General features: G+C 35.5%; 1 protein-coding gene across 1 annotated transcript in view; it reads left to right on the forward strand.

Annotated features, from left to right (window-relative positions):
- Nucleotides 1-16,520: 16,520 nt before the first annotated feature.
- LOC109675387 (A disintegrin and metallopeptidase domain 3-like) overlaps nt 16,521-24,405 on the forward strand; it is a 65,536-nt gene continuing 57,651 nt past the window's right edge. Inside the window, exons 1-2 of the mRNA XM_074064614.1 lie at nt 16,521-16,741; nt 17,443-17,525. Of these exons, the coding sequence (XP_073920715.1) occupies nt 16,552-16,741; nt 17,443-17,525 (273 nt within the window). The 5' untranslated portion in view covers nt 16,521-16,551. The remainder of the gene's footprint in view (nt 16,742-17,442; nt 17,526-24,405) is intronic.

Raw genomic sequence — 24,405 nt, forward strand, 5'->3', positions numbered from 1 at the left:
TTTAACGTGAAGTGGAGATTCTCTGTACTGGCTGGAGGTGTGGAGGGGTTAAAGTTTTGCCTCTTCTGGGTGGTTTTGCCTGCAAGTGTGTCTTCAGCATCTCTCCAAGATTTCACTATAGGAGGCATGCTTTCTGCTTCCTCCCTCTAGCCACTAACTTGGAATTCCACCTCCATCTCTTTTGAATTGTAGTTTGCTCAGTAGAATATCCAAGAGTTGAAGTTATTTTTATCCAGTGCCCAGAACACCTTACTCCGTGCTTCTCTTGCTTTTAAGCTTTCTGTTGAGAAATCTGCTGTGATTTTAACTTTGTAAAAGAGAAATCTGCTGTGATGGGTTTGCTTTTGTATGTTACTTGTTTTTTCTCTTACAGCCTTCAATATTCTTTCTCTATTCTCTGTGCTTGTTGTTTTAAGAATAATATGTCATGGAGTAGCTCTTTTTGGTCAAGTCTGTTGGGTGTCTTGGAGGCTTCCTGTACCTGAATGGGCATAGCTTTCTCTAGATTTGGGAAATTTTCTGTTATGATTTTGTTGACTGCATTATGAATTCCTTTTGCTTGTACCTCTTCTCCTTATTCAATGCCTATGATTCTCAGGTTTGGTCTTTTGATGGAGTTGGTGAGATCTTGCATATTCCTTTCCAGGTCTTGAGTTGTTTGACAATAGCTCTTCAGTTTTTCCTTTAATTTCCATTTCATCTTGAAGTTCAGAGATGCTGTCTTCTGTTTGGAGTGGCCTTCTATTGTGTTTCCTATTTCTGTTCCATTCTTTTTTTCTAAAGTTTTCCATATCATAGGTCACTTCCTCTTTAATATTGTCAATTTTCATCTTATATTCACTTATCTCTCTATTTATAGTGTTCTCTGTTTCAGTTTGGTGTTTATTTAGGACTCCTATGAGTTCATTTATTTGTTTCTATGCCTTCTCATATTCTTTATTTTTGGTGTTTTGGAATTTTTTGAGTGCCTCTTATACATTTTGGTTGATCATGTCTAGTAACATCTCCATGAAATTCTCAGTGATTACTACAGGATTTGTTCCTTCAGGGAGTTCTTGTGGGCTTCATTGGATTCCTTCGTGTAGTTTATCTTTATTTTCTTAGAGTCTGGAACTGGGTAACCATTTTCTTCTATTCCCTCTGAATCTTGTATGAAATTATTTTTGTGGGGAGAATGGTTTCCAGTCTTCCCATCCCTCTACTTGGTACTGTGTAGCTATGCTCTTGATAGGCTATTGGTGGTTTCAGGCATCTGTTTTGTTTCCCTTGGTTTAATTTTGTTTTGTGGGTGTGTTGGGTTTTAGGTTAGTGTATGTATGCTATTTCTGTCCCTGGTCTATGTGTAATTTAGCATTATCTAACTCACAATAGTAAAACTAACAAAGCATAATAAAACAAAACAAAACAAAAAAGCTATTTCTTAGAGGTGGGGATAGAGGAATGTTTGAGTATATGTGTACATCTGCTTATGTCATGTGGATTTTCAAAGTCTTTTTTTTTTTAAACAAGTGATAATCCACAAAGTATATCTCTGCTTATAAATGTTACTATAGAAATCTTTATTCTGTATAGGTAGCCTATTTAATAGGGGATCTACTTAACTCCATGGGACTTTTAAAAAAAGAGCTATTGTAAGGAATTTACTTGGTATTACTGCTTTGCTTTAGCTTTTAAATACCTTGATTTTAAAGGAGAAATTCTATTTATTAATGAAAGTGTCATTTGGTGCTAAGCAGAAGAATCCACAGTTACAGCTGGGTGTTTAGAATTAGGTTATCCAGAATCCTGCATCCTTTTTTTTTTTTTTAATGTGACTGATTTGTGAATCCTTCTGTGATCTTTGCTTTTTGATGCATTATATGATTGCATTTGGAAGCCCTTACTGTTCTTTTCAGAAATACAGCTGCTTGCTCAGGTCTCCTTGAGCCATATTTATAGTTGGTCCCAGCATTCCAGATTTCTCTTAAATGGTTAAGGGAGTAAAAACTTATTGTGCCAGGCAGATGAATCATTTTCACTCACTGTCATCTGGAAACCATTTAATTTTTAGCGTGTGTTTGTTCATTTTTTTCTTTTTAAACAAGTACTTTGGTCAGTCTTTCTGGTGCCTATGGAGGTAGATTTTTCCAGCTCTCACTACTTAAGCAAAAGAGATTAGGGTTAGTTACAAGAAGGTATGACCTCTATTGTAGTTGAGATTTTGAACAAACAAATTATCTTTTTAATTACAACAGTTATTGCTGTTGTGCTGCTTCATTTAATGCACTGTGGAACAAAACAAAGGTGTGGATGGGATGTGATTATAATGTGAGGCTTTTAGCATTCAACAAGTTGAGGTTAAAAACATGAAAGGTGAGTTAAAATTTGTGTGTATGATGTGACTTAACTATGCAGAAAATGTTTAATTTGAATGTACCTGTTTTGTGTACTTCTGTTGTGTAACATCTCTCAGTGTTCAGGTTATCGAGAGAGAAGCCATGCTTTACTGCAGGACTAGATTGCTCCTTTGAAATACTCGAGCATGGTTTGAGGAAATCTGATGATAAAGAAGTATGCTGATATGCAATAATATACTTCCATTGCTGCATTTTTAAGAAGCTATATGAGAACAGTAGTTGTGTTGTCTTCATTTTGTTTTATGTGTTTGAGAGGTAGGTCTTAGAATTCACTTTTAAATGTTTTTATGTTCCAACCATGTGTGTTCCAAGGTGCAGTGCACTGTGAATCTTTTTTTTTTTTAATTTTTTAGGTGCTTTTATGTATAACTTTAATGATTCATAGGATATTAAATGAATTGTTTTTTGTACTTAACCATTGTAGTCCAAAAGATATGGGTACAGTTTACATGCTTTTCATAAGTTTTTTTTGTTAAGAAATAGCAAATGAATGAGTATAGAATTTCAAATAGTGATGCCCTCCTGAAACATGACCATTTGGAGAGGTCTGACAACCTAGTAAATCTCTGTTAGCTTGGGTGAAATTTGGTTAACCATGTTGGAAAATTTAAGTTCTATTTTTGTAGTAATATATAAAGAACAAGTCTCCTAGTACTGTCAAAAGGAATTGTGGTCACTACTTGCTGTTTTGAGCTTTGAATATCATTGTTTTTGTATTAAATATTAATTAGTAAATACAAAAAAAAAATAAAACAAAGAAAAAAACCCCAAAGAAATCAACAGGGAGAGATGGACATACACACACAAACAATCAAACAGGAAACAAAACAAACAAACAAACACACAAAAAATTCCAGGATCAGGAACAACAGAATTTCAGTCTTAGTAGTTCTGGTGTTACTCCTTCAGCATCCAGTCCTGGTGTTGGCATATAAGCAGAGGCTCTGTCTTGGTCTCACCAGGTCATTGGGAAGTCTCACCAGTTTTTTTTTTTTTTCCTGTCTTTCAGCAGCAGCTGCTTAGTCAGCTCCTCCCTCAATAATGTGTGGCTTGTCCTCGGGTTCTGGAAATCAGCTCTGTGGCCCACTAGCCATCCTGCTTTGGAGTTGGGTTTTCACTGTGTTGGTTTATTGGGGGCTTGTTTCTTTGCCTCGCCCCCTTTCTCTGGGGAAGGTCAGTGATCCTTCAGCCAGCCCCATGCTGTCAGTGTGTTATGATGGTTTGCTGATTGCTTTACAATTTTGCAGCATTGTTTGACTTTGGATGTTACTTACTGGCTCAGGAGATTAGCTTTGTGGACCACTACCTGGCGTATTTCAGGCAGTTCTTATCACCCACCCACTGTCAACCCTTCTGCCTTAACAGTCTTTGTTACTGAATGTTTGTGCACAGATCAGCTCCCTGCTCTTCCCCCCTTCTCTGGTGTGCTTAAAGCACCCACCCTCTCTGCTGTGTGTTCCTTTTCAGTTCCTTGTTTATTATTCAGTTTTTTTGTGTGTGGGGGGCAGGGGTCAGTCTGCCCAGGGGCTATGCTGGTTTATTCCAAGGGTGGCTGGGGAAATACCACATGATGCTTGGTACTCACCTATTGGTCTGCTGAATGTCTCCTAAGCAGGTTTGGAGCCAGTGTCTGGTGGCACGGGAGCCCTCCTGTTTTCTCAGTGTAACATGGCTTGGAGAAGATTTGTATGGGCTGGGGGTCCAGGGTGTGAAGTTTTGGGTCTTCTTGGTGCTTTTTTTCTGCCAAGTGTGGCTCCAGTGTCTCAGCAAGATTTTTGATTTATGCAGGTCATGTTGTTTGCTTCTGCACTCTAGTTGCCACCTTGGATCCTTCCAATAAACCTTTTTAAAAAACTAAATACCCTGTTGTGCTTCATCTGTTTTCCTGTTAAATTACTAGCTTGTCACTCCATGAATTATTGAGTCTTAATTGCTCACCATCAAAATTCCATTGTTTTCAGTTAGTATTCTTTGGTTTAAATTTTACCATGTTAATTTTTTTAGAAATAAAATTAGTTGAGTTCATGATCACTGTTGAGGTTCCTATTCTTTTTTAAAATTTTATTTCATTGTTTTTACATTTACTTTCACGTATATACATTATTTGCCTGCCTCCACCCCTGCTTCCAAGCAGAAGCTGTTCTGCCCTCATGTTCTCCAACTTTGTTGAAGAGAAAACATAAGAGCTAATAAGAGGTCTCTATTCTTTTAGCCTGCTTCTCTCCCTGTGCAAAATATCCACATTGCTTGGGACATGGGTGATGGATCCATTTTTCACTTCTTTCAAAGTGAAACCTTGTTTTAGGAGTAGTTGTTTGGCTGGTATATAGAGTCTGGTGTTCTCAGTTTGTCTCTCCCAGGGCAAGGCTTCTGTCTATGAATTTGAAGGAGAGAAATTAAAGTCCACTTTCTATTTGGAGTACAGCTTGTTTCCTTGGAGTTGGGGCTAAATGGAAAAAGCAACCTTATAGATCTCAGTCTCTCTTGTCTGGAATAGAGTTCTTCAGCAAGCTCTGGTGGGGAAGGAAGGAGAGAAATGCTGGGAGCCCATCCCTCTTAGAGAAAAACTGAGGCCACAAAAAAGGAGCTGGGACTCCACTCATTAACAACAAGAGTTTCTATCTCAGCTGAGGGAGTGTACAGATGATGACTCAAATGCACGGACTCTTGCAGAGACTAACTAGAGTTTCTTATTTATTTATTTATTTTTGGCAGTACTGGGGTTTGAACTCAGGGCCTAATGCTTGATAGGCAGGACTCTTACTGCTTGATTCACTCCACCAGCATTTTTCAAAATAAATTTTTATTATGATATATTTGCTATGCATAGGGGGATTCATAGTGACAATTCTGGTGAGACTTATCTTGTACATTATTTACATTGCCCCCATCGTCTCTCCCCCTCAACCCCCTACTTGCCCCACCTAAAGCAATTGCAAGAGGTTTCTTAGTTCTGTTTCATACAGGTATATGAAGTCTATCAACCATATAGCCTCACCTTAATCTCCTTTATTCACCCTCCCCCCTTACACTAGTGCCCCCCCACTGTACCTATTTTATAGTTCTGTTTTTCATTATTAATATTTAAGTTGATGTTCAAAGGAGTTTCTCAATGTATGCCTACTGTGGGTGTACTTTACTTTGGTCTGTTCAACCCCTTCCATTACTCCTCCTTACCCTTTTACCTCCCACCCCCCATTTTCAACAGCTTTCAATACACATCCTTATATCCTCTATCTTCACATATTATGTTTTATGATATTACTGATGCTCTGTCATTCTCTTTTCTTTTCCCTCTTTCCTTGAGTTCCATAGAGTAGTTCCATTATTACAAACATGTTCTACATCTGAGTTTATATATGGTCATGCTTGTTTTTGTGTGTATGTTTATCTTTTGGATCTATCTCCCATGTATGAGAAAAAACATGTGAACTTCGTCTTTCTGAGTCTGCTTACTTCACTTAACATGATGTTCTCCAATTGCATCCATTTACCTCCAAACCACATGTCATTATTCCATATGGCTGAGTAATACTTCATTATATATATATATATATATATATATATATATATATATATATATATATATATATATATATATATAATATATATATAATATATATATTATATATATATATATATATATATATATATATATATAAACCACATTTTCTCTATTCCTTCATCAATTGTAGGGCACCTGGGTTGTTTCTATAGCTTGGCTATGGGGTATACTGCTGTGATGAACATCATTGTAAAGGTGTCTCTATTGTATCTGTCTTATGTGCCTTTGGGTAGATGCTCAGGTGTGGCATCACTGGATCATATGACAGGGTTGTCTTTAAGCTTTTTGAGGAATCTCTGTAATGCTTTCCATAGTGGCTGTACTAATTTGCATTCCCACCAACAGTGTATAAGGGTTCCTCTGCTGTTATTGCCCTTGATTATGGCCATTCTAACTGGGGTGAGATGAAATCTAAGTGTTGTTTTGATTTGCATTTCTTTTATAACCGGGGAAGTTGAACACTTTTTCATGTATTTACTGGCCATTTATATCTCTTCCTTTGGGAATTCTCTTTTTAATTTGTGCACCCATTTCTTCAATGGTATATTGGTTCTTTGGGGGTTAAGTTTTTTTGCACTGCCTATAAATTATGGATATTAGTCCCTTAATAAGTAACTGGCAAAGATTTTCTTCCATTCTGTGGGCTGTCTCTTGAGTCTGGTGACTGTTTCTTTTGCTGTGCAAAAGCTCTTTAGTTTGATGCAGTCCCTTTTGTTCATTGTTTCTCTTAGATGCTGAGGCTTGAGTTCTATTTAGGGAGACATTCCTTTTACTATGTGTTCCAGTGTATTTCCTACTGCTTCCTGGAGTCATTTGTTTTCTTTGAGATAGGAACTTACAAACTTTTGCTCTGGGCTGGCTTCAAACTCTGATCCTCCTGATCTCTGCCTTCTGAGTAGCTAGGATTACAGGATTTCTCCATTTTCTGAAAGCCCAAAGGATAATTTACAGACTTAAAAAAAATTTCACCTACTATGGTTGTTTTGCTGGTGACAGGGTTTGTGTGTCTCTTCATGTCATCCTTCCAGCATATCTCTTCCTCACAAAATCTCAGAACTAGTAAGTGAAATCATCAAGGTTGTAGCACAAAAGATCAACACAAAAATCAATTGAATTTCTATTTCCTAGTAATAAATGTGTGAAAATAGAAATGAGACACTCAATATTACTTATAATTTATAATAAATTAATGCACTCTTCCGAATCCATATGTAAGAAATTGCAACATGGTGATCAAAGAAGTAGAAGATCAAATAAATGGCCATGTGTGGTGGCTCACAACTATAATGCCAGCTACTGGGGAGGCAAATATCAGAAGGATCACAGTTTGAGGTCAGTCAGGCAAAAAGTTGGCAAGACCCCAGCTCAATCAACAAAACAGTTGTAGTGTTTGTGTTTGTCATCCTAGCTATGTGGGTGGTGTAAGTAGGAGTATCAATGTCTGAGGCTGGGTGGCCCAGACAAAAACATGGGACCCTATCTGAAAATTAACTAAAGCAAAGAAAGGGTAAGGGAGTGGATCAAGTGGTAGAGCACTTTCTTAGCAAGCACAAGGCCCTGAGTTCATACCATAGTACTGCCGGATGCGATGCGGGTGGCTCATGCTTATAATCCCAGCTACTCAGGAGGCAAAGATCATGAGAATCATGGTTCAAAGCTAGCCCCAGGCAAATAGTTCACAAGGCCATATCTCGAAAAAACCCATCACAAAACAGGGCTGGCAGAGTGGCTCAAGTGGTAAAATCACCTGCCTAGCAAGCATGAGGCCTTGAGTTCAAACCCCATTGCTGCCCCCTCAAAAAAGAAAGACCAAATAAATTGACAATGTCCTTGTACTCATGAATTGGAGTACTAATATAGTAAACATCAATTCTTATCAAAGTGATCTGTAGTATAGGAAGGGACTTGGAGAATTTGGCAAGCTTCTTATAAAATTTATATATGAATGGATCTGGGTGTGGCTCAGTGCTAGTTTGAGCAAGCCCTAAAACCCAGAAAAAAATGGACTCAGCTGGGTACAGTGGGATGTGCCTATAAAACCAGTTACTTGGGAAGCTGAGGCAGGAGTACAGCAAGTTCAAGACCAGCCTGGATTACCCCATCTCAAAAAAAAAAAAAACAACAAATAAATGAAAAGAATCTAAAATAGCTAAAGCAATCTATACAGTGACAAAAATTAGGAATTATTCTACATAGTGTAAGTTTTTGTCTATAGCTATAGTTATCAAGACTGTGTGATATTGGGTAAATATGAGAACAATTTAACAGAATGGAGAATCCAGAAGCAGAGCTACTCAAATGGGTCCAACTTGTTTTTAAAGCAACCAAATGGGTAAATGATGGTCTTAAATAAAGGTGCTGGAGCAATTAGATATCCATAGTTAAAAGAGCAAAACATGGCCTCAAAATTTATATAAAAAAATAAAAATGATATAATGATACAATGCTAGTAGTAGTCAAAAGAATGCTAGAGATTTATGTCACTTAATTTTATGTTTTAAGAGGATTATTTCATAGTGATTATAATAGTCAAATCAAGTGAATTTAACAATCCTTTCAGTCCTAAAACTACTGCTTCTGTATTTTAAATTTCTGTTGTTAGTCATATAAGAGAAGCCACAAATACCTTTAGCTATTTTGATATCCTACTCTCAACCATCAGCAGAACAAGTCAACAAAACAAAAAGAATATAGAATTGCTAAATCTGCATTATTATCATGCCTTTTATGTATGAGAAATTTATAATAAATCTTGGTATTTGTCAGGAAATTTCCTCCTACTTTGTTCTCCTTTAATAGTATTCTGGTAATTCTTGATCAATTCTGACAAATGTATAATCAGGTTATAAAGTTCTGTGAAAATTCCTATAAGAACTTTGGTAGAAATTAAACTAAACTGTGAACCAATTTTGTGAATTGACACTTGAGGACATGTTTATGTCATTAGTCATAGCATTATATGTAAGAAATTGAAAATCAATTACCTAGGTTTCTACTCAAAGGAAAAAGGAGAAAAATGAAAAGAAGAGAGAATTCAAACCAAAGTTAGAAGAGCAAAAGAAATTTAAAGATTAAAAACAATAATAACAAGCACATTATGATTTATATCAGCACCCCTCCAAATAATGTCTAAATCTAACCAAAATATGTATATGATCAGCAGGAGATGATTATTCACATTTTATCAAAACTCTGATAAAAGGAATCAAAGAAATAAATAAATGGAAATATATAGACACCAATCATCAGTATTGGAAATGAGAGGATCCATCATTACTACGTCCATGGATAATAAAATGATGCTGAGTGAATATTATAAATAAATTTATTGCAATAAACATTTTAATTTACATTATATTGACATTACTGAAAGACACAAGCATTGCTCAAGAAGAAATACATAATTTTAGTGACCTTATATGTATTAAAGCATTTAATTTGTTGTTAAATACTTGCATAGGGAAAATAAAAAGACATCAAGAATTTTAAGGCTCACATAACATCACTGTTCAATTCCACTGTACACTAGGGGAAGAGATAATGTGAATTCTACACCAAATCAGTGAAGTATTTGAGGGGAATGATGCACTTCATTCATAGAGCAAGACCAGCATTATCCTGATATGAAAGCCAGGCAAAGAAACAAAAAGAACAGCAATGTACATATCCAGATCCTTCATAAACACAGAAAAATATTAGCAGAATACTGATAAAATCCAAAAATATAATTGAATTTTGATAAATCAAATATAATATATAAAAAGAATATAGGTCATGACCAAGTATGACTTCCAGGGAACAGAAGGTGAACTCCACTTTAGAAGTCCCTCAATATATTTTATCATCTTAACACATAACAAGAGTACATATAATCAGCTCAAGAGACAAAAGGAAATATTTTACAAAAGTCAATGTCCACTTATGAATAAAATACACACACTAGGAATAGAGGAGGATGTTCTTAATCTGATAAATTACATCTATAGAAAACATACTTCTATTCTGCTCAATAGGGAAAACAATGTCTGTCATCCTCTCACCCTGTAATTTGGAAAAGACAATGATGTTTGATCTTGCTATTTGTATCTAACAGTGTCCTGGGGTACCAGCCAGTTCAATGTGGCAAGGAACATTAATTAAGTTCAGATAACCTCATAAGGAAGAACCAAAACAGTCAAAGTATCGGGGATAAAAGCATCGATTTTTAAAAGGAACAGCATTGCAGAACCTAAAATATCCAAGTTCGAGACAATATAAATTTAGAGTAATCATCATAGTGTGTCATTTGTATAAAGCTAGATCTCTTGATCTAGAAGTAGAGCAGCACACATGATATCAATCATTTGCAATAAACAGACCAGACTAAAAACTCTTTACTCACTTCACATCATATGCACAGATTGACTCAAAGTGAATCAAGATTAAAAATGTTGGAGCAAATACTATGAAACTTCTAGAAGAAACACATCAAACTCTTAGGGAACTTGGATTATGCAAAGTGTTAAGGAAAAATTGGTAAGTTGGGCTTATTAAAATGGAAGTTCTGCTTAAGCAGCATTAAAAAAAGCAATGTTAAACATAATGGCAAACCACAGACTAAGAAAATTAAGTTCTATATTTAGTCAATAACTTATCAAAAAAACCTTTTTATAGATCAAAAATTTGTACACAAACAACCCAAGTAAACTGATTAACAATTTGAACAGATATTACTAAAGGAAATATATGGATGTTAAATAGATCACCAAAAAGTGATCATTAACCATTGTGTAAATGCAAAATTAAACCACAACAAGATATCATTATAACCCATTTTGCCTCAGTAAAAAATAATAACCATACCAAGTATTTAGAATAACTGCGAATCATTTGCTGGAAAGTAGATAAACTGTATAGTCATTATGGAAAGCAATTTGGAAGTTTCATATAAATTAAAAACATGTGACTAACTTTTTGACTCAGTCTTTCTACTCTTCAATATTTTCCCTACAGCAGAGAGATGACATTTAGCCATACAAACATAGTATGTGAAAATTAATGGTAACTTTATGTGTATAATAAAAATGACATACATGCTAATTGCCATGAACACATGAATGGATAAACAAATGATGTATTCATAAAATGGAATACTACTTATCCCTAAGCAGGAAGGAAGTATTAATACATACAACATGGATGAATCTTAAAATACTTTATTATACGAAACCAAGTAAAAAATCATATATTCAGTATGATTGACTTCACATACAATTCTAATGTATCTATATACACAGAAAGCAGACCAGTCAGTGGTTGCCTTGGGGTGCAGTCCCTGTGCAAGGAATAGATTATAAAAGTGCATAAGCAAACAACTTTGGGGGCTGGAAGTGTGGCTCAAGTGGTAGGAGCACCTGTTTAGCAGGTATGAAGCCCTGAGTTCAAGCCCTACTGCCACCAAAAAAAAGAGAAAACAACTTTTGGAGGTGATAAATATACTTACTATTTTGATTGTGGTTTCAGGACTCTACATGTGAAAACTCACAGATCTGTAGATTTTAAATGTTTTCAAATATAATATACCAATTATATGTTAATAACCCAAATGAGAAAATATAATAGGCAGAGTCTCTGAAGTCATCTAAAAATTTAATGCTTATTTATAATTTAGGTTTATATCCATCTTCACTTTTTGCTCTTGAGTATTTCTTTTACTTTCTTTGGTATATGCATTCGAGATTATACTTGTAACAGTATTATCAAGAATTTTAATTTACTTTGTACCCTAGGATATTTTTCAGAATACGTCAGTCTCTATATTTCAGAAAAGATGCCTACATTCTTTCACTAGCTACCTTAGTAGATTCAACTATGTGGTAGCTAAGATTCTTTCTAAGTTAAATGAGACATTATAGTTATGATGTGGAATAATAGCTTATAATTTCTTGACAAGAAACTTTTAATTTCGCCATTTGCATATTTTGGAGAAAACTGAAGCTCCATGTAAGTCCAGGTGCATTCTGTTCCACCATCCATAACTCTGACTTCACATAGCATTGCTTCAGCAACATTCTATTTTTCTCTGCATTTGCTATCAAGGACATGTGAAGAACCAGGGAGAAATATGCACATTTACTCCTATAAATTCCAAACTGCCCTTACATTGGCATCTTTTTCTCCCTTGCCTCAATTACTTATATGTCCCTTGTGTCCATAGCAATGCTTTCACTTCCTACTCACTAAACATTGTTGGAGAATTGGCACAAGTATGTATTTTATACTCTACTTTCTCACTGTTCATCTCAAACTATGTTTTCCCCTTGCATATAACACAGTTTGTGTGGCTAATTAATTGAGTAATTAAATATTTGTTCAGGCAGCTTGTTGTTATGACTCTGTATGCACAGTGAGAAAAATAGAAGTAAAAAATAACAAAGTCATCCTGTCTCTATCAATTTTCATTTTAATTGGGAAAATGGTACTATCTTTGTACTGTAGCTCACAGTAGGTAACACCTATTAACATTTGCACTGCTACTATTTATCATCTTCTATATATGAAATCTTCTGGCATAATATTTTCTTCCCTCTTTAGTTTTTAAAAGCTGCAATAGATTATTAATTTAATAATGTCTCCTCTCACATTTGCCTTAAGTTGCTTTATAATTTCGTATTTGATTTTCTAATACTTCATTCTTTTCTATCTTTTCTCTTGCTAAAGGTTTCTTCTTTCCTAAATCAGTCTTGCTAAAAATATTGGCTACTTCTTCCATCTATGTTGTATACCTCACTTTTCCTCCTAATTATTTGGATGATGGCTACTTTATCTACTCTTCTGACAGGCTTTAAAAACCTAGCAAAGGTCTTTTGAGAAATGCACCCTCCCCAGATCTCCCTCCAAGAAATAGATTGTTGCCAAGTGGATGAGTGGAAGATGACAGCCACACTAAATTCTTAGCTCTTTTAGGGGCTGCCTCAGCTTTTGAACAAACTACATGACCTTTTTGAGGGGGGCATCCACCTAATTACTGAGCAAGACAGGGTACCAGCCTACACTGTTCAGTTCTCTTTCATGAGCATTGGGGTTTTCCTGTCCTTGCTCTAGAAACTCACTTTCTCTGGAGCAGCCCTTCTGGGTTGGCAGAATCTCTGTAAGGTTTTGATTCTGGTCCTAGCCTCCCTTTATGCAATCCTGCTTCCTCCTTTCTGTTACAGGTGTTGGTCCCTTAAAAACCTTTGGCTCTGTAACTCTTCCTTAACATCTGCTTCTTGTAGAGTGCAATTGATCCGGATATTCTTTATTTCATTACAAATAATACAATAATCACTTTCTCCATTCTCATTCTACTTGATCTCTGAGAAGACAGGAAGTTGCTGATCAATCGCCACTCTGAAATTCTATTCTTTCTTCTTTCCTTTTGGTATTGGGGAGAAAACTGAGGGCCTGTACATGTTAGGCAAGTGCTCTACCACTAAGCCACATCTCCAGTCCCTATTTTATTTTTAATCACCAAAATATTACCGTCTTTTAATTCCTTAATGATCTTAATCTTTGTTAGTTTCCTTTCTTTCTGTATTCTTTCTCCTCTCAGTCACCAAGTCAACTGTATTACTCACAATTACACTTGAAATTGTTTTCTTTCCACATGTTCTTTTGGATAATCTTATTAATTTGCATTTTCCTGCAAATCCCTTTTTTATGTGTTCATGAATATGCATTTTCAACTGAAACTCTGGGGTTCTGGATTCCTATTTCCTACTACCCTTTGACTATCTAGACCTGCTGTTTTTGGAAGCACCTGAAGCAGCTGAGAGTTAATATATCTTTAGATGTACTTATTCCCTCCCATTCACTGTTCCAATCTCCTTGTTCTAAAATTGGTGTCCATATCATCAGCCTAGCTGCATAGTCATCTTAAGAACTGCATCAATCTCCATGTCAAATTATTCAGTTAAACTGTTTTTCAACCTAAGTATATCTTAGATATCCTTACTACTTAGAATTTTCTTCCTATTCTGTAGTGTAGAGTATGCAGACATTTCTTACAGGTCCTTTGTTCCTGTCTATTTTATTGGTTTTTTTTTTTGCTTTTTAGTTAGTATATTTAATAAACATTCATACATTTCAAGAATTGCTTAAATGCTGATATCCAGATTTAAGTATGATGACTTTAATCATGCAATTAAAGCTATTCAGCATAATTTGCTAAACTACCAACATTAAATTACAGTTACTTTGGAGCCTTAGTCAAATCGTTTAAAGTAAGCCTGTAACATACCTAAGGAACATCCACCTACATCACACATGCAATTTACTTCTCCACATACAAGTCTCTTCCTCTGGAAGTCACTATTCGAGGGCTTTCACATGGTCCAAAGAGAAGGGAAAAGGAATTTAACCAGGATATATGTAAATAAATATATATATATATATATAAACATATAAATATGCATATACTATATATATATAAAATAGAATGGAAGGGAATAGAACTCTATAAGGTCAAGCCTTTATGAAGCAGCATATTACTATATAAATGTCTTCTTTAGAATGGTATAATTTTTATCACTGATAGCACAGACTAAATTAAAAGGAAGTCACTTACTCATCCAGCTATGACTCACATCCCAAATGTGACATCCATTCTGTAATTACTGTTGATATGTGTAGAGAAAACTAAACTATCTTAACGTATTCCCACAAAAATTTGTACATTGTCCTTCCAATCAATTTATAATTTCTGGATATGACATAAATTGTACATGGCTGCCTTCCTGCGTGCGTCTGATCTATTTGGACACAGGCATAGTATCTCGTATATATTTTGATACCCCAGACCCAGTTGAATTCCCTATTTAAAGTATTTGAAGTCAGGCAATTCTACTTTTGGATTTTGGGGACCACCATACTATGTTCCTTAGCAGTCATAACATTTTACATTCCCATCGGCAGCACACACAGTGCTCCATTTCCCCGCACATCCTAGCCAACACAGTACTTTCTGGTTCTTCATCCTCCTTCTTCTTTCCCTCCCTCTTCATCCACCTCCTTTTTCTTCCTCTCCTTTTCCTTCTCTTTCATCATTGTTTTGTGATTTTGTTTGAGATAGGGTCTCAGTATGAAGCCCAAGCTGGTCTGGAACTTGCTATGTAGCCCAATTCAGCCTCAAATTCACAATCTTCCTGCCTCAGCCTTCTGAGTTCTTTCTTCTTTTCAAATAGTTAGTGGGTGAAGTTACTATTGATTACCTGGTCAACTTATTTGGTTTCATGACAATAGAGTTACTATTTTTCTCTTTGCAACTAATAATCTCTGGGGAGACATGTGCTGGGGTTTTTTAATTGGTGGGTAGTTTTTGTTATTTTGGGACAGGTTCAACTTGAGATCCTCCTACTTCAGTCTCCTGAGAACTGGGATTAAAGGCATGCACTGTACCCACTTATTGGATGTGAAGCACTAGCTCTCTGTAGTTTGGTTTGCATTTTCTTAGTGATTAGTGATGTGAGCACTTTTTCTTGTTCTTTTTGGCCATATGTACGTCTTCTTTGGAGGAATGCCTACTCTAATCCTTTACTCATTTTTTAATCAGTCTTTTTTTCTATTATCACTTGTTAAATAGTCAAAATAATTGAAAGCAGAGTTTTGAAGAAATATTTATATACCCAAGTTAAGAGCAGCAGTATTTACAGTAGCTAAAATGTGGAAGGAACTCAAGTGCCCAAAGATGGACGAATGATCAGAAAAATGCAGAAAAACATATAATGGAATATTATTCAGCCTTAAAAAGTAAGGGAAATCTGATATATTCTGCAGCACAGATGAGACTCGAGGATATGATGGTAAGTGAAATAAGCCAGTCATAAAAAGATAAATACTGTATGATTCAACTTATGTGAGTTACTCATTGTAGTCAAACTCAGATAAAAAGAAAATAGACTCGACAATGCTGGGGACAGACATAAAGAGTTATAGTTAATGGGCTTTTAATTTTTCAAAATGAAGAACTGTGTAGATGGATGGTGGTGATGGCTGCACAACAATGTGACTGTACTTAATTTCACTGAAATGTGACCTTAAATTGTTAAGATGCTAAAATTTATATTACTTATTTTGGTGACACACTTTTGTGTCACCAAAATAAATGTGCAAAATTGAAAATAGGTAAATCATGAAGTAAAGAAATAGTTATCTCCACCTTAATTGTATTGACTTTCCCCGTGTGAAGTTTATGTTGACTGGGAAAAAATTTATGTCTCCCTCTTCAATTAGTCTAAGGTTTTTCTAGGAAACAAAAATATACAAGAGTGAATAAATAGATTTTAATTGTTTTAGCCATTTCATAGTTGTAAATTTTGTTTCTCTGATATTTGATAAATCAACACACTTACATGTTTATATGTAGCTTTTTATCTGGACATTAATTTTCTAAAAAACAAACTTTTCTCTTAAAGAATTGATTTTTATTTGTGTGTGCATTTTCACCTGAGTCAAAGGAGAAAACTGGTGGTACATAGGGTAAAAATAGGCAATTGAGTAGTTTGAATTTCCACTGTTTTCTGTTTTCCTTCACTTAGGGAATCCGTCCGTTGTCCTAGAATAATGTAAGGTGAAATGCTGGCTCTGCCGGGGAACCTCAGCAGCAAACACGCTGACAGCGTGGGAAGCGCGCGGCTTGGTCCACAGCTGCCGCCTTCACCGTTGCACCCCAACGGCTGTCTCAGTGGCAAGACCGGGGCCCACACCATGCTGTCCCTCCTCCTGGTCCTGTCTGGCCTGGGCCGGCTGACCTCCACCGGCCTGTGTAAGTGAGGAGGAGGCCATGGCCGCAGGGCCCGCCCTGCCCTAGGCCACCAGGGCTGCCTGGGAGGGGACCTGCTGCCCACAGCCCCAGAGTCTGCACCATGGCGGATTCTGTCCTGCAAGAGCCGCCTCCTGCAGTCAGGGTGACAGTGTGTGCCTGTAGCTGTGTGCATGTGACAGTGTGTGAACGACAGTGTGTGCGTGTGACGGTGTGTGCACGTTTGCGCACAGTTCCTGCCTGCCCGTGACAAGTGTGTGCCTGTGAGTGTGTGCTCTGTGCAAGTGTATTTGTGATTGCACGTGCCTGTTGCAGAGTGTGGGTGTGCACTGTGTGTTGTGTGACAGTGTACATGATGGTGTGTGTGTGTGTGACTGTGTATGCATGTAGGACAGTGTATGTATGTGTGACAGCATGTGCTTGTGACAGAGTACATGTGTGTGATGGAGCGTGTGTGCCTGTGACAGTGGGTGTCCAGCAGGGTTTGGATATTTGACAGTACACACTGTCCTGTATGTGTGAGTGACAGAGCACATGTGCATGTGTGAGACAGAGTGTGAGTGTGCTTGTGACAGTGTGTGACAAAGAACACCTGTGTGTGAAACAGATGGTGTGTGTTATGTGTGTGTATGCCAGTGTCACCAGCAAAGAGTGTGCCACTGTCCATCAGGAAATGCTAACCCCGCTGGCTTTCCTCACTGCAGACTTTGAAACACCACTTCTACAAATCACAGTGCCACGGAAGATTGAGACAAACACCAAGGATGGCAAGGAGCCAGAAGCGCATGTAATTAAGAAATTAATTTTATTTTAAAATGGGTATTTTCCTCCAGCATAACCTTGGCCACACCTTGGTTTTGAAATTTTAACTTCAGTAACTCTGAAAGAATAAATTTCTGTTGCCTTAAGCCAAAAAAAAAAAAAAAGAAAGGTATTTTCTTCTTAATCTACTACTGGCCCAAATCAATTCATATACAGCCAATTGTCAAATTTTCTTTGTGTCTTAATTAACCACGCTGAAGTGTCTTTTAGTGTTAACGAAAGCAAGTATTTGATTTTTCTCTCATTTTCCAAGTAACATGTAACTATTTTAAAACAGAGACTCAGAAAAAAAAGTTCAGAATTCCTGTGATACAAATGATATGTAAAGTTTACTGGATTCTTTTAAAAAAGAATTTGTGTACATATATAATATATATTAGGGCCATACTTACATTTACCTTGTATCATGGTCTTAAACTGTCACTTTTATAAAGGAATATCTTCAAGTGTGTGTGTGTGTAAGTCCTTTGGAAGATGGAAGTAATGTTAATTTAATCAAAATACTAATACATACACATCATAATATTAAATCTAGAAAATACAGAGCTCTGAATGAAGTCAATGTCCCAGGCTCTAAAGATGGGAAATTTGAAGTAAGTGAATATTGAAGCATGTGCATACACATGTTTTTAATGACTCTGTGTGAGTGCATTGTTTTTTATTTATACCTCATTATAGTGCATAACATTTTTGATGTGTAAGTAGTTTTATAGACTGTCTTTGAGAGTCATCTCCATAGGACTAATGAGGAAGCAGTTAAAATTTTGGGAGGATAAGTAGTTCAAAATGTCCTCAGATCTTTCCAAGTGTGTCCTCTCACCTTAATTGTCATTGTTTCAAAGACTTAATTAGCTGCTCTTAATTATTTTGTCTATGATAGGTCATTTCTCTTTATATACAAAACCTAAACATACTCCTGGAATTTAAAAGTGGTTCATATCCAATCTACAAATCAAGTTGTGATTGAAATGAAATTTCAATAATATTGACCTTTCCAAATCATGAGCTTGGTATTATTTTTTGCCATTTATTTGTCTTATTTAATTTTTCTGTACTATATTTTGTAGTTTTTATTGTAGCACTCCTACATATCCTTTTGTGTTTTCTTATGCTATGGAAAATGGCATTTGTAAAGTTTATTTTTTAATTGTTCATTTCATTTTATAGAAATAAAATGAATGTGAATATATATATACTCTATGAATTCTGCAAATCATACTATCATTAATAATAACAATAGTTTTCTTCTGTTTCTTTTACTTTCTGTGTTTTACACTCTTTATTTGCAAATTAGGGCCATTTTGTTTCATTTTTCTAATCTCCATTTCTCTCTTTCTCTCTCCTCTTTGCCTCCCTCCTTCTTCTTCTCCTCTCCCTCTCTTTCTCGCTTCCCTCATTTCCTCTCTCACTCTCTTTCCTTCTCTCTTTCTCTTTTTCTCTCTCTCTCTCCCTCACCTTTGCCAGGAATCCATGGATTTTTCTTCTTTGTGTTTTGTTTTTCTTTTACTGTAAGAGCAAACTCAGCATGACAAAAATAAGTATGATACTGGCTGTAGGTTTAATAAATGACATAAGTTTATGGAAACTGTTATTTTCGAATAGGTTTGTATATACTCATGTGTGCAGGTGTGTCTTTTTCTTGGGTGTAGTGAATCAGCCTTTCATTCTGGAGATAACCCCGATTTTTTAGTGATTTATTTTATGTTCATGGGATTTAATTTGCTGTTACTTTAGGGCTTTGGAATTGGAGTCATGAGAAATATTTTACTTCCCTAGAGCATGGTTGTTGCGATATGTAGATATAATGCCTTATAAAATTACTTGGGAAGTGTGCTAACTTTCTGTGCCCCTGTGTTTTTGCAAGATTAGCATTTTTTTCTAAATTCAAATACTTTTACAATTCACCCTAGAGGCCCTCTATAACTGAAGCGTCCGTTGTGAGAAGATTTTAATTAATTAATTAATTAATTATTTTTTATCAATTTTACATTTACTCGCATGTGTATACATTGTTTGGGCCACCTTCCACCCTCACCCTCCCGCTTCTGGGCAGAAGTGAGAAGATTTTTAATTACAAAGTCAAATTCTTGCTAGAATTTGGTTTAAACCTACCAACTTTTAACCTATATATTCCCTTTGTTTATTTTACATTTTTCTGTTCTTCCATGTTTTCTTTTTAATTATTGCAACTTCTCTTGTTAAATGGTCTTTAGTCATTTCTCAGTGATAAAGCTCATTTCTTATAACTGGGAAGAGGAGAACAGCATAGAGAATCCAATGTCTGCATGTTGATTGTGCTAATTCCTACTGTATGTCACTATTTCTACTACCGTTCTGTGTCTCAATTCAGAAAATGAGTGTGTGCACACAGACACAGACAGCTGCAGGGTGTGGAAGCACATATATGTGAGGATGTGTTTCAATATGCATGCATGTTTATATTAAACTATAAATTCCTATTGATATTTTCAATATCAAACTACAAGAGAAGGTGGAAAAAACAGGTGAGGGGAGTAAGCATGTTATGTCAAAAATAAGCAACAAGATAGTAGGCTTGTGCTCTAATACAATAACTTTCATCAAACATAGTAAATATAAACTTTACAAATAAAATCAGAGATTATCATAGTGGATGACAAAACTGTTTAGAAAATTTGCCTTTTTGGTATGAGTCATGAAGAGGTTGAAAAATTGAACAGATTAAAGGAATTTTAAATAGAAATAAAAGAATATGTTTTGTTAAATTCCCCAAAATAGGGAAGCAAGATTAGATAAGTATCCTAGGGAATATAAGACAAAGCAAGAATACTGCCAGGATAAAAAATTAAAGGCATTATAATCCTAGAAATATTATATGCAGTAAGATTGCATTGACAAAATGAATCATGAAGGTACTAGAAGAAAATATTTAGTATATTGGTTGGGGCAAAGATCTTTTTGTTTTGATATAACCCTTAAGAGCAAAGAGAAAAAAAGTAAAAACTGACAAAAGAAACAAAAATAATTAACATACAATCTGCTGAGTAGCAGAAGATATTTGAAAGCTATTCTTCTGACAGGGAATTATTATCCAGAATAGATCCAGATTATATAAGGAACTCAAACAACAAAAACAAATTAAAATGCAAAGTGATCTAAATAAACATTTCTCCAAAAAAGATATACAAATGGCCAAAAAGTATGTGAAAAAAATGCTCAACATCACTAACCAAAACCACAATGATATGTCATCTCTCTCCAGTAAAGGTAGCTACGTGCTCCACTGTTAATAGGAACCTAAGGTCATACAGCCACTATGGAAAAAAGTATAGAGGTTCTTCAAAAAACTAGAAAAAGAACTACCATATCATCCAGCAATTGTACAACAAGGGGTCATATATTAAGTGAAAGGTGTCAAGCACAGAAAGTCAAATTCCATATGTCCTCGTTCATATTTGGAAGCCAAATAGTTGATGTCATAGAAGTGATAGTGGCTACCAGAGCCTAAAGAGGAGAGTTGGGAGTGGGGGATGAGACAGGATGGTTAACAGACATGGGGGTACAGCTGGATAGGAAGAATCTCTCCCATTGTTCTATTGCACAGTAGCACAACCATGGTTGGCAATATTTCAAAAAAGGTATTTAAGATGCCCCACTACTGACGAACGGATCAAGAAAATGTGGTATCTATACACAATGGAATTTTATGCAGCCATGAAGAAGGACGAAATGTTATTCTCTGGTAAATGGATGGAATTGGAGAACATCATTCTGAGTGAGGTTAGCCTGGCCCAAAAGACCAAAAATCCTATGTTCTCCTTCATATGTGGACATTAGAGCAAGGGCAAACACAACAAGGGGATTGGACTATGAGCACATGATAAAAGTGAGAGCACACAAGGGAGATATGAGGATAGGTAAGACACCTAAAAAACTAGATAGCATTGTGTTGTGCCCTCAACACAGAAAAAAAAAAAGAGGATTTTGTAGCCAGGGAAATTAAGCACTTCTTCTTCATGTATTTATTGGTCATTTGTACTCCTTTTTTTGAAAATTCCCTGTTCAATTCCTGTGCCCATTTCTTCATTGGAATGTTGATTCTTTAGGGGTTGAGTGGTTTGAGTTTCCTGTAGATTCTGGATATTAGTCCCTTATTGGATGAATAGCTGGCAAAGATTGTCTCCCATTCTGTGTGCAGTCTCTTGAGTCTAATGACTGTTTCTTTTGCTGTGCAGAAGCTTTTTAGTTTGATGCAGTCCCATTTGTCCATTCTTTCTCTTAGATGCTAAACTGTTGGAGTTCTCTTTAAGAAGTCATTACCTATGGGTATATGTTCCAGTGTATTTCCTATTATTTCCTGTAGTAGTTTCAAAAAGTTTCAGGCCTTATATTCAGGTTTTTGATCTGCTTTGAGTAGTTATTGGTACAGGGTGAGAAACAGGCACCTAGTTTTAGTCTTCTACATGTGGATATCCAGTTTTTCCAACAACATTTGTTAAAGAGGCTGTCTTTTCTCCATTGTGTACTTTGGGTTCCTTTGTCAAAAATCAGTTGGCTATAGCTGGAAAGATAAAGGTCACGTGTTTTCTCTCATATGTGGAAGATAGATCCAAAAGATAAACACAACAGCAAACATGATCATTTAGAAACACATATGTAGAACATGTTTGTAATAGAGGAGCTACTCTATAGAACTCTGGGAAGGAGGGAAAGGAAAAGGGAATGATAAGGTGTCGAAATATAATATACAATATCTGTGAAGGTAAAGATATAATGATATGTATTGACACCTGTTGAAAAATAAGGAGAGTAAAGGAAGGGGTTGAACTGACCAAGTATATTATACTCACAGCAGGAATACATCAAGAAACCCAATGAACATCAACTTCGAATTAATAATGAAAGACAGGGCTGTAAAATAAGTACAGTGTGTATGTGTGGAAGTACTTATAGGAAAGGGAGGGTGAATGAAGGAGATTAAGGTGAGGGAATACGGTTGATGGACTTCACATACTCATATAAAATAGAATAATGAAACCTCTTGCAGTTGATTTAATTGGGGTGGGAGGGAGTTGCAGGGGGAGAATGGTGGGGGCCATCTAACCAATCTACAATGTCAGCCTATTTGGAATGGTCACAATGAATCTCCCCTGTGCAACAAATATATCTTAATAAAAAATACAGAAAAATTTCATTAATAGTATAAAGATTTTGAACAACAGCAAAGAGGATTTTGAATGTTCCCAACACAAAAGACTAACGTGATATGTATACCAATTACCCAGATCTAATCATTACATATTGTATTATGTATTCTATCACACAATATTTTGTACAATTTGCATGTATCAGTTAAAAATTTTAAAGCTTCATGAATTAAAAACTATAGGAATAAAAACATAGATAGATCTATAATTAAATATAGAGATTTGAACACCTCTCAATAAATAATACAGAAATACATGGATGATTAATTGAAATACAACAGACTTAAAATGCTAATAGTCCTATCTTGACTTTAACTGACCTGTGTAGAACACTGGAAATTGGTATTAAAATGTTATCAAGTTTTTTTTCTGCAATTATTCATGTGGTTTGTTATAAGTCTGTCATCTGGGCATCTGTTTTTAAATGTTATCCCTAGATATTTTGATTCATGAAGAAATTCAGCATCTCACTGCACTTTATTATTGTGAAAGTATTTAAATACCTAATTTAAATAAGTTGTTCACATATAATTCTGTTAGTCAAATGGTTTAAAGGCTCTAGATAATATTTAAAGAAAAATGATTAAAAAATGAAAAATGATAAATATCCTTTTAGAGGATTTTATATAATAACTAATTTTCAGACTAAAAAGATATTAATATAAATTTGATGTAGGTAGGGGAGGAAAAAGTTTAAGAGAGGAGAATTATAGATGCCATCACTTAGTAAATATTAAAAATTTTAAAATAGCAAATAATTACAAAACATTATAACCACCTAGGCTTCCTCTCTATAGATAAAAAGATAACTTCATTCTAGAAAACAATAACTCAACCATACTAATGTAATTTTTAAAAATCAATAAATGTATTCAGAAAGAGAAAATAAAATCAGAAAGAATATTCCAGAAAATTACTCACACATACACAACCAAATGCATATGTAGTATCTGATTACAGAATGAAAGAACTGTCTCAATTTGATTTAAATGAATCCAAACTAAGACAGCAACAACAAAGGCCAAACAATAACAAAAACATACTTCATAGTTTGGTCTGAGTGTTTTTTCTCCTCCAAAATTTATGTTGACATGGGTGTGGTAGTGTGCTTCTATGATGCCAGCATTGGAAGGCTAAGGTAGGAAGGCTGCAAGGTCAAGGCCAGCCTGGAGTGTGTATTGAGACTCTGTCTCAAACAGCAGCAACCACACTCATGGTAAAACTTAATTGCCAATGCACTGATAAGAAGTGAGCCTTTAGGAGGCAGTTAGTTCCCGAAACCACATTTGTGAATGGGATTAAAGCCCTTATAAACATAATGTTTGGAATTTTTCCCTGTTTTTGTTCTTCTTTCCCTCCTTTCATGTAAGGACACAGTGTTCCTTCTCTCTTGAGGACATAGCAACAAGACACCATGATGGAAACACAGAGCAGCTCCTCATCAGACACCCTTGATTTTGAACTTTCCAGCCTCAGGCACTGTGAGAAATAAATTTCTGTTATTTATAAATTACCAGTCTCAGACACTGTGTTGCAGTAATACAAACAGACTAAGATATTGATTTTTTAAACATTTAAAACATTCCACGTAAGTCCAGAGTAAACAGGGATGCCTGCCATTTACATTTTATTCAACAATTAATGATATAGAAAATAAGG

This window comes from Castor canadensis, unplaced genomic scaffold, assembly GCF_047511655.1.
Source record: "Castor canadensis unplaced genomic scaffold, mCasCan1.hap1v2 HAP1_SCAFFOLD_161, whole genome shotgun sequence".
Taxonomy (NCBI): domain Eukaryota; kingdom Metazoa; phylum Chordata; class Mammalia; order Rodentia; family Castoridae; genus Castor; species Castor canadensis.